Source organism: Eschscholzia californica, unplaced genomic scaffold (assembly GCF_041429995.1).
Source record: "Eschscholzia californica isolate CP2 unplaced genomic scaffold, dmEscCali1.0.p SCAF_2, whole genome shotgun sequence".
In the NCBI taxonomy this organism is placed as follows: domain Eukaryota; kingdom Viridiplantae; phylum Streptophyta; class Magnoliopsida; order Ranunculales; family Papaveraceae; genus Eschscholzia; species Eschscholzia californica.
This window is the reverse complement of record NW_028238309.1, coordinates 46,997,222-47,006,398: the sequence shown is the minus strand read 5'-3', so window position 1 is coordinate 47,006,398 and position 9,177 is coordinate 46,997,222. Positions and strand designations below refer to the sequence as shown.

The following is a 9,177-nucleotide window of genomic DNA, read 5'->3' as shown; positions in this document are numbered from 1 at the left end:
TTACCCCATCTCTCTCTCTCTCTCTGTGAGTCACTCGAGTGGGTATCTCACTCACTCACCCACTCAGTCGTTTTTTTCTCTTGTTTAAAGGATGAGAAACCAAACCCTAGAATTGAAATTGGAATTTTTTTATATTTCAGTGTCCATTTAAAGGGATGTCAAATTGTCAATTGATATGTGGTTTGAACGAGAGATTAGGGCGGACACAAATGTCTTGTTAGATGGATTATTGTGGTATAATGACATAGATTCCATGAATTAATCCTCTCAACTTGTAATTCAAGTTAAACCCTACCTCTTATTTTCCTCAGATTCCACTGCTTCTCAAATCCCAACCATAACTCTTCTCTCTCTCTCTATCTGAACAAACCCTAACTATTTTCACTCTGAAAACCCTAATATTATTTCTTGGACAAATCCCAAGTTGATATATTAACGAAACATCGATGTATTCCAAACCCTAAACTGAGATTTTTTTTCCAACACATTTCTTTCATTCTTCTTTGTCCATTTTTTACTTCGTCTCTTGTTGCCATGGTTTTGGGAGGTGATGTGAAGGAAGCAAGAAATACTTTTGTCCCCCTAATAAAAATTTTGATTATTTTTACACCCAATATTGTTGTCCATATAAGAAATTCGTTTGTCCGTGTATTGGCGACCGGCGACCGTTTTGTAACCAGCAAACTAAGAAAATCATCTTCCAGTTGTCACCGTTAAATATCCGTCAAAGTTTAGACGGAGTTAATTTCCCGAAAGAGTATCCGTTACCGTTTTCTTTCAAGTTTCTCTCTCTTCTATTACTCTCTGTCTCTTCCTCTCTCGATTTTTTCCTCTTTTGGCCGACGAGATGGTGAAGAAGATGGAATTTGCTTGATCACTCTCTAACTTTGAAGGTAATCGTAGGTTCCCCGAAGTCGATCTCAGTTATTGGTTTTCTCTCTCTAGGGTTTCTTAGATTTATTAGCATGTCAAACTCTATTGATATTTTCAAGTAGTTAATCCTTTTGAAGGGTTTCATAACTATGTTCGTGTTCTAATTTAGTTCAGGAATCTAGGGTTTTCTTTAGGCGTCTCATTCTAGGGTTTCTGAAGAAAAGTTCCCTTTTTTACATTTATTTTTCAATTCTTATTACCTTATATACTCACTTGTTGCCATAATTCCAGAAAGCTGGGCTTAATTAATCACCATTGATAGTTTAGGGTTCCATAGTTCTCGTGTAGATTAGTTGTTCGTCGTTCTGTTAATAGTGTTATTAGTTCTAAATAGATGAGTTTCTTATGTTAAATTTGTGAGATTACTTGATGGCTGAAGAATGCTTGTTTTGACTGAAAATCTTACAATACCATCAATAAAGAAACCCTAAACGATACTAGAAGAAATGGGTGAAGCTCTGTTGACGACACTATACATGGAAAACCACCACCCATCAACACAACTTTCTATGGATTACGGTACTGCATCCCATGAGGAGTTGGAGATCAATAGGCAGATAATTCTTTCACGTCCTCCCGATATTAATCTTCCGTTGTCGGCCGAGCGAAGCTCACCTCCCCAATTATGGAATCCTGATTCATGTGACATTTTAGATGTTAGCTTGGGTTCTCATATTTATGAGATGGATTCCCTTAGTCTCTCTAAAATTGGTCGGAGATGCGCTAAACGAGTGGATAGCATATGGGGTGCCTGGTTTTTCTTCAATTTCTACTTTAAGCCGGTTTTGAATGAGAAAGCAAAGGGGAAGATCACGAGAGACAGTCATGGAGTTTCTGGGTTTGATAAATCGGATCTCCAGCTCGATGTTTTCTTAGTTCAGCATGATATGGAGAATATGTATATGTGGGTATTCAAGGAAAGGCCTGATAATGCACTGGGCAAAATGCAATTGAGGAGCTACATGAATGGACATTGTCGTCAAGGGGAACATCCTTTCCCATTCAGTGCCGATAAGGGTTTTGTCAGGTCCCATAAAATGCAGAGGAAACATTACAGGGGCCTTTCGAACCCTCAATGTGTGCATGGAATCGAAGTGGTTCGAGCTCCAAATCTCACGGGCCTTGATGAGGAAGAGCGGCAAAGATGGATAGAGCTTACAGGTCGAGATTTAAACTTCACAATCCCTCTTGAAGCAAGTGACTTTAGTTCGTGGAGGAACCTTCCAAACACTGAGTTTGAGCTTGAGAGACCACCTCCTCCATTATTAAAGACTACTGCACAATCAAATTCGAAGAGATCTCTTAATGGCTCAGGATTAAATTTAGCAACACAACCATCTAATGATGTTAATGGTGACCTGATGGACCTTTCGCCTGTCTGCAACAAGCGAAGGAAGGACTTTTTCGCACATGGTAACGGTGATGATTGTTGTTTGCCCATTAACCCTCATCCAGATACAGGTTCTGATATGGAGATTCATCCAGTTGAGCCGTCGTGGCTAAACGATTTTAGTGGAGTAATGAAGAACGTATATGGACCTGTCACAGCTGCGAAGACTATTTATGAGGATGAAGAAGGATACTTGATCATAATTAGCTTACCATTTGCTGATCTACAAAGGGTAAAAGTTTCTTGGAGGAATACTCTCACTCATGGGATTGTGAAGATATCAAGTACGAGTACAGCCCGAATGCCGTATATCAAGAGACATGATAGGACATTTAAGCTCACTGATCCATCTCCCGAGCACTGTCCCCCGGGAGAGTTTGTGAGAGAAATACCTCTTCCTACTCGAATTCCAGAAGATGCTAATCTTCAGGCGTATTGTGATGAAACAGGAACAGTGCTTGAGATTATGGTTCCGAAACACAGTGTTGGACCAGAAGAGCATGAGGTACTTGTCTGTCTTCGCCCTCGCCTTGCAACTAATAACCTGCTATTGAATTGAGATCAGCATTAGATAAGATATGCATGGAGTGGTTATCATGGTTCGGGTTTCATTGTTTACTAACTCTGTAAGTTAAACCCATATCAAATTCAAATAAAGTAAATTTTAATGTGCAGATTCTTTGTTTCTATCCTTATGTCCTGTTGAATCTGATTATTCTGGTGTTTATTGTTACTTTTTATGCATCTTGCGAGCTTCTAATTCGGAAGTTCTTAAGTTGATGGGTATGATTGTACATTGATACAATCTTCATATGGTACTGGTCTCATCTGTTTGATGGTGTTTCTTCCTTTCAGCTTATGCAGAAGAAATTGGATAAATGGATGCCTGAGAAATGTTACTTACTAAATATTCCATGATTGTGTTGAAACAAAAAACCTTACACAAGGTTTCATGTCTATCTATGATTTGCAGATAAACCTTCTGTAGCGTGAGGCTGAATGGAAGTGTTTTGTTTCACTAATAAATTAACGTAGTGTTTGTTCAACTCTAATTCATATCTGAAATCTGACTCAAAATTTGAAAGTGTTTGTTTTTGTTTGACTTGACTGACTGGCTGGATGGGGTTGATTTTGGGTGTATTTGATTCAAATGAGTCAGATTCAGACAAAAAATAGACATATTTGAATCAAAGGAGTTAAATTAAGCACGAGCACAACCGAAATCCAGCTTATTTCTTGGCTGAGAATTTCAGGGAGATGAGCTTGTGTTTGTTTGTTTATCTTCAAATTCGTAGACATTCCACGTTTAATAAAGAGAAGTTTGAAGTTGTAGTAAACTGGAAATAGGTTTTGAAGGTTGATTTGATTTTATTTTACATATATAGTTTTGCTAAAATATTCTCCTGAAATGCAAATCCATATTATATTCTTTTCAAGAATTTCAGATATGAGTAATCTGTTGTTTTGAAGGAAACATCCAAGGATACCACCGTCATCAATCCATACTGAAAAGCCTCCAAGGGCCAATCAGATACCAAGTTTCGAGTCAGTCTACTACTCTACAATCTTTTTTCGATTTGATTCCTTTGAGAACCGTTTGTTTGTGATTTTAGCACACCGCGGAAGGCGGTTGATAGATTTTGAAGATTTTCTAAGATATGATCCTAGGTCAGTAGATGATTTTGATCGGTAGAAACCTTCCTTCCGTTGCCCCAAAGAAATCAGTCTACCTAGCCATGGACACGTCGACACAGGGAACAACTGGGAGGATTTAGGGTCAAAATGTGAGATGGGCGTCACTAATTGGAAGGATATTGAGACTCAAATAAGACCTCCTATGAAGATTACAACATGACCTCCTATGAAGATTACAACATGATTAACGAGATGGAGCACCGTCATCCGCCCTTGTAGTAATAGTATTTTTTCTCGTAATCATATTTGAAATTTGATTCGAGCCTTAACCCATGGTTTAAACCGAGTAAACAGTTGAATCTAAGTTTATTTTGGTTCCAAAAGATTAGCAAAAAAAGATTATTCATTAGTTTGTGATTGTTGATACATTTCATGCATTTTGCATTAATTAATCCCAACTCCGTCTTTCCAGAGATGGACTTTATTTGCTATTAAACCAGAACTTCTGGTTTGAAGTTGTAGTAAGAAGCAAGTAGATTTTCAAGGTGAGTTAACTAATCCTATCACCATCATAAATCTGATTTTAAGAAACACCCAAAGAATTGACAAAATAAACAGAAAATATAGTTCTTAATCATTCATCATCATCAATCCGAACAGAAAATATTAAAAACGACCAAACTAAACAGTAAAGATTTCCACATGATTATAACATCATGTTGCCATCTCAAAAATATGATACTAACTAACGACCACTAACAATACTTGGTCGCCATCTGAACTTAGTCGACCTCCTCAATCTTGGGACCAGCACCGCCTGCACCAGCTGGAACATCATCATCCATGCCTCCACCCATATCGGCACCAGCTCCTTGGTACATCTTCGCAATGATTGGGTTGCAGATGCTTTCAAGCTCCTTCATCTTGTCGTCAAATTCATCTGCTTCGCCAAGTTGGTTGGCATCCAACCATTGAATGGCCTGCTCAATTGCATCTTCGATCTTTTTCTTGTCCTCTGCGGCAAGCTTGGCACCAATCTTCTCATCTTTAATAGTGTTCCTCATGTTGTAAGCATAGTTTTCCAAAGCATTCTTAGACTCAACCTTCTTCTTGTGCTCTTCATCTTCAGACTTGTACTTCTCAGCCTCCTGGACCATCTTCTCAATCTCCTCCTTTGACAACCTACCCTTGTCATTGGTGATTGTGATCTTGTTCTTCTGCCCTGTTGTTTTGTCCTCAGCAGAGACATTCAAGATACCATTGGCATCAATGTCAAAGCAGACTGTGATTTGGGGAACACCACGGGGAGCTGGGGGAATTCCAGATAGCTCAAATTTACCCAACAGGTTGTTATCTCTGGTTCTGGTTCTCTCACCCTCGTAGACCTGGATCAAAACACCAGGTTGGTTGTCGGAGTAGGTGGAGAAGACTTGTTCCTTCTTGGTGGGGATGGTGGTGTTTCGTGGAATCAAGACTGTCATGACACCTCCGGCGGTTTCCAGACCAAGTGAAAGAGGAGTGACATCCAAGAGCAATAGATCTTGGACCTTCTCGTTACCCTCACCACTCAAGATAGCAGCTTGGACAGCAGCACCATAAGCAACGGCTTCATCTGGGTTAATGCTCTTGCAGAGCTCCTTCCCGTTGAAGAAATCTTGCAACAACTGCTGGACCTTGGGAATTCTGGTAGAACCACCAACAAGTACAACATCGTGCACTGTGCTCTTGTCCATCTTAGCATCTCTTAAACACTTCTCAACTGGCTCCATACACTTCCTGAAGAGATCCATGTTGAGCTCTTCGAATCTGGCACGGGTGATGGTGGAGTAGAAGTCAATACCCTCAAACAAGGAATCAATTTCAATGGTGGTTTGAGCAGTGGATGAAAGAGTTCTCTTTGCTCTCTCACAAGATGTTCTCAATCTCCTAAGAGCTCTGGGGTTTCCACTGATATCCTTCTTGTTCTTTCTCTTGAATTCCTGAACAAAGTGGTTAACCATTCTGTTGTCAAAGTCCTCACCACCAAGATGAGTGTCTCCGGCTGTGGCCTTAACCTCAAAGATACCCTCTTCAATTGTGAGAAGAGAGACATCAAAAGTACCACCACCAAGATCAAAGATAAGAACATTCTTCTCACCAACACTGGTTGCCTTCTTGTCAAGGCCGTAGGCAATGGCAGCAGCAGTTGGCTCATTGATGATACGTAGAACATTAATACCAGCAATGACTCCAGCATCCTTTGTAGCTTGACGTTGAGAATCATTGAAGTAAGCGGGAACAGTAACAACAGCGTTCTTTATTGTGGAACCAAGGTATGCTTCGGCAATCTCACGCATCTTAATCAAAACCATGGAAGAGATCTCCTCGGCAGCAAATTGCTTCTCCTCACCCTTGTAGTTGACAACAATCATGGGCTTATCACCAGGTCCAGCAACAACCTTGAATGGCCAGTGCTTGATATCAGCTTGAACAGTTGCATCACTGAATCTCCTACCGATCAAACGCTTGGCATCTACAAAAAAAAGAAATTGCAGATTTAATAACAATACAAATAGACTATCAACATCTCAGCAAAAGCAAAACAGAGTTCCAATACAAAACAAAACTTAAATAGATGTGTAAGCTAAATTGGTATGTAATACCCTTAAGTTGGGACGAGAGTGAAAGTAGAGAAGCTTTCAAACTCAGGAAAGAAAAGGGTTTTTAGGGTTTTGTTTTATGCCGGCAACGGAACCAGGAGGCATTTACACAAAGTGTAGCTCTCATGGTTCTCTCAAAAGGCAATCCATCAACTATATATCTAAAAACTAAATAATCAATCAACAACTAAAATAAAATATACAGAATCAACTCTAACAACATATCAAACAGGTAAAGATTACTAATACGGATCTGAGAAAGCTTTAAGAACATTATGATAAAACAGAATTATAACCAAGATCTTACAAATTCACTTAACAATCTATTCTTTTGTATTAGAATACTAGATTCATCGATTAGTGACTTATAAAACCTCAAAGATCTATAACTTTCAAGCTAAGATGATAAAAGTATTATAGATCTAAGATTGAGAGCTGAAAACTCACCGAAAACAGTGTTGATGGGGTTCATGGCGACCTGATTCTTGGCTGCATCTCCGATTAAACGTTCAGAATCAGTGAAACCAACATAAGATGGAGTAGTTCTGTTTCCTTGATCATTAGCAATGATCTCAACACGATCGTGTTGCCATACACCAACACATGAGTAAGTAGTTCCTAGATCGATTCCGATCGCCGGACCTTCACCTTTGCCCGCCATTATACCGGACTGAATCTAACAGTATAGAGAGAAAAGAATGAACAGAACAGTTGAAAGAAGTAGCAGAGCGGCTAGGGTTTAGATTTATGATTTGATGGAAGAAAGAACAGGCCCATAAATAGGTTTCTGGAGTTTTTCTAGAATGTTCGGGTGACTTTGTACCGTTAGATTTTACGCGTTCAACGACTCCAATTAGAAAGGAGAAGTTGTATTCTAGAAGAGTTCCCATTGGTCTTAAACTTGTAGTTATGGTTTTACTTTTCTCTTTCCGCAAAGTAGGATTCCAAATATGACAGGGTACTGTTGTTAGGGTGAGTCTATAAGTGCACCCCAAATTGCTCTTGGGCCCTCCGTCTGTAAGCGCCCCTCATACAGACCCGAAATTGCTTTAGGGGTCTTCGAGCGCGCCCCTTTGACTCTCCTTTTCTTCTTCTATCTCTCTCTACTTTAGATCTCTTCAAAGATCTTGGAAGGAAAACTTAGGATTCTGGAGCTTGAAAATCCGAGATTGGTTATGGATATGAGACCTCGATTTGATGTCCTTGTTTCGTATCTTCTTCTTTTCAACAACACAAGAGTTTGATGCAAGAGTCTAAGACCTAGCCTGAAGGATTTTATGCAAGGGTCTAAGATCTACCTTGAAGAGTTTGATGCAAGGGTTCTTCGGATCTGAGACATAGCTTGAAAGGTCTGAGGTCCAAAGCATTGCCCCAGATTGGGCCAATCTGAGGTCAGAGGCAATGCTTTGGGCCTCGGACTGGTCAGTTTGAGAATGGGAGTTTGTACGTGTCGTGAGTCAGTGGAGATTGACTATGGTCAATCTCTCAACGGAGACCCCCCAAGAGCAATTTGGGGTACGCTTATAGACGCACCCTTGTTGATAATATCTATCATATAAAATAGGATGATGAATGCAGACTGGGACAAACAAAAATCTATACAAAAGACAAACAATGAGATAAATCTAGACGTCCGTTGTCCAATGATAAATCCGTTTTATTTCAGCTTAATCGTAGCCTTTAGATCCATTAGACCTATCTACACGATAAAAACATTAAATGGTGAACTAAATGTGATTTATTGCTTAGAAATATTGTAGTTTATTGCAAATAATCAAGGCTAATAGTAACGTTTAGATCACATCTTCTCCTCATTAACACCCTTTCATTTACTCTTTTAATTTGGACACTCACTTACATCTATGTCTCTTTGGTATTCTCACACCATCAGTTTTGGAATGTCAAGTGATTGAAAACCCCATCTCTTCTATAAAATCCGATAGAAGAAATAGTTTTCACATACTGGAAACGGGTTTTGGGAATTTTGTGGAGTTCAAAAGGGACTCAATTTTCTAGGGATAGGAAGTGAAAGATTTCCTTGGTGTCATTTTATCATGTATGGGGTTGTTGATTTTTTTAGGGAGAATATCCCGTATATAAGTACATTTCAAGAAATAGCTCAGGTATCTTTTGCTTACTCTAAGGGAACTATGTAATGATGGAAGTTGGTTTAGCAAGATTTAAGTGGGATCACTCCACTCTTTAATTTATGTCTTTGAAACTTTTATGTTAACAAATATTTTTGTAACTTGCTCGATGATAATTTCTTGCTACCCGACTTTTAATTATTAGGACACAAAAGTTTGTCATGGTCTTTTTTTTAACAAAGGAAAAAATCCATGTTTCCGCAGTCTTTTTTTTAGAGACGAAACCCCATGTTTTAAGTGTTCTTATCTTCTCATCCATGTTCTAATTTCCATTTTGTCACTTTCTCTGTGTTTTCAGCTAAACCTCCTAACTCGGAGGAGGCAGTAAAATGGTTGTTGAAAGCTTCAAATGTTGGTCATGTGCATGCTCAATATCAGCTTGCTCTTTGCATGCATCATGGCTGTGGTGTTGTTTCTACGAAGTAATTGTCTT

The 9,177-nt window shown here is 39.2% G+C and overlaps 2 protein-coding genes across 2 annotated transcripts; one reads left to right on the top strand and one right to left on the bottom strand.

Moving 5' to 3' along the window:
- The first annotated feature begins 749 nt into the window (after nucleotides 1-749).
- LOC147558453 (uncharacterized) lies at nucleotides 750-2,997 on the top strand. The gene has a single exon (XM_086660116.1). The coding sequence runs from the start codon at nucleotides 1,380-1,382 to the stop codon at nucleotides 2,880-2,882; it is 1,503 nt and encodes a 500-aa protein (XP_086516242.1). The 5' UTR covers nucleotides 750-1,379; the 3' UTR covers nucleotides 2,883-2,997.
- Nucleotides 2,998-4,569: 1,572 nt separating this feature from the next.
- LOC147558452 (heat shock cognate 70 kDa protein 2-like) lies at nucleotides 4,570-7,552 on the bottom strand. Its single transcript, XM_086660119.1, has 2 exons — nucleotides 7,045-7,552; nucleotides 4,570-6,470 (listed from the first exon to the last, which is right to left on the bottom strand). Exons 1-2 carry the CDS (start codon nucleotides 7,256-7,258, stop codon nucleotides 4,741-4,743), a joined length of 1,944 nt encoding a protein of 647 aa, XP_086516245.1. The 5' UTR covers nucleotides 7,259-7,552; the 3' UTR covers nucleotides 4,570-4,740.
- Nucleotides 7,553-9,177: the final 1,625 nt, after the last annotated feature.

Coding starts and splice junctions, on each gene's coding strand:
- LOC147558453 (XM_086660116.1), top strand. CDS start 1,380: ATGGGTGAAGCTCTGTTGACGACACTATACATGGAAAACCACCACCCA.
- LOC147558452 (XM_086660119.1), bottom strand. CDS start 7,258: ATGGCGGGCAAAGGTGAAGGTCCGGCGATCGGAATCGATCTAGGAACT. Junction 6,471..7,044: donor CCCCATCAACACTGTTTTCG/GTGAGTTTTCAG, acceptor TTTTTTTTGTAG/ATGCCAAGCGTTTGATCGGT.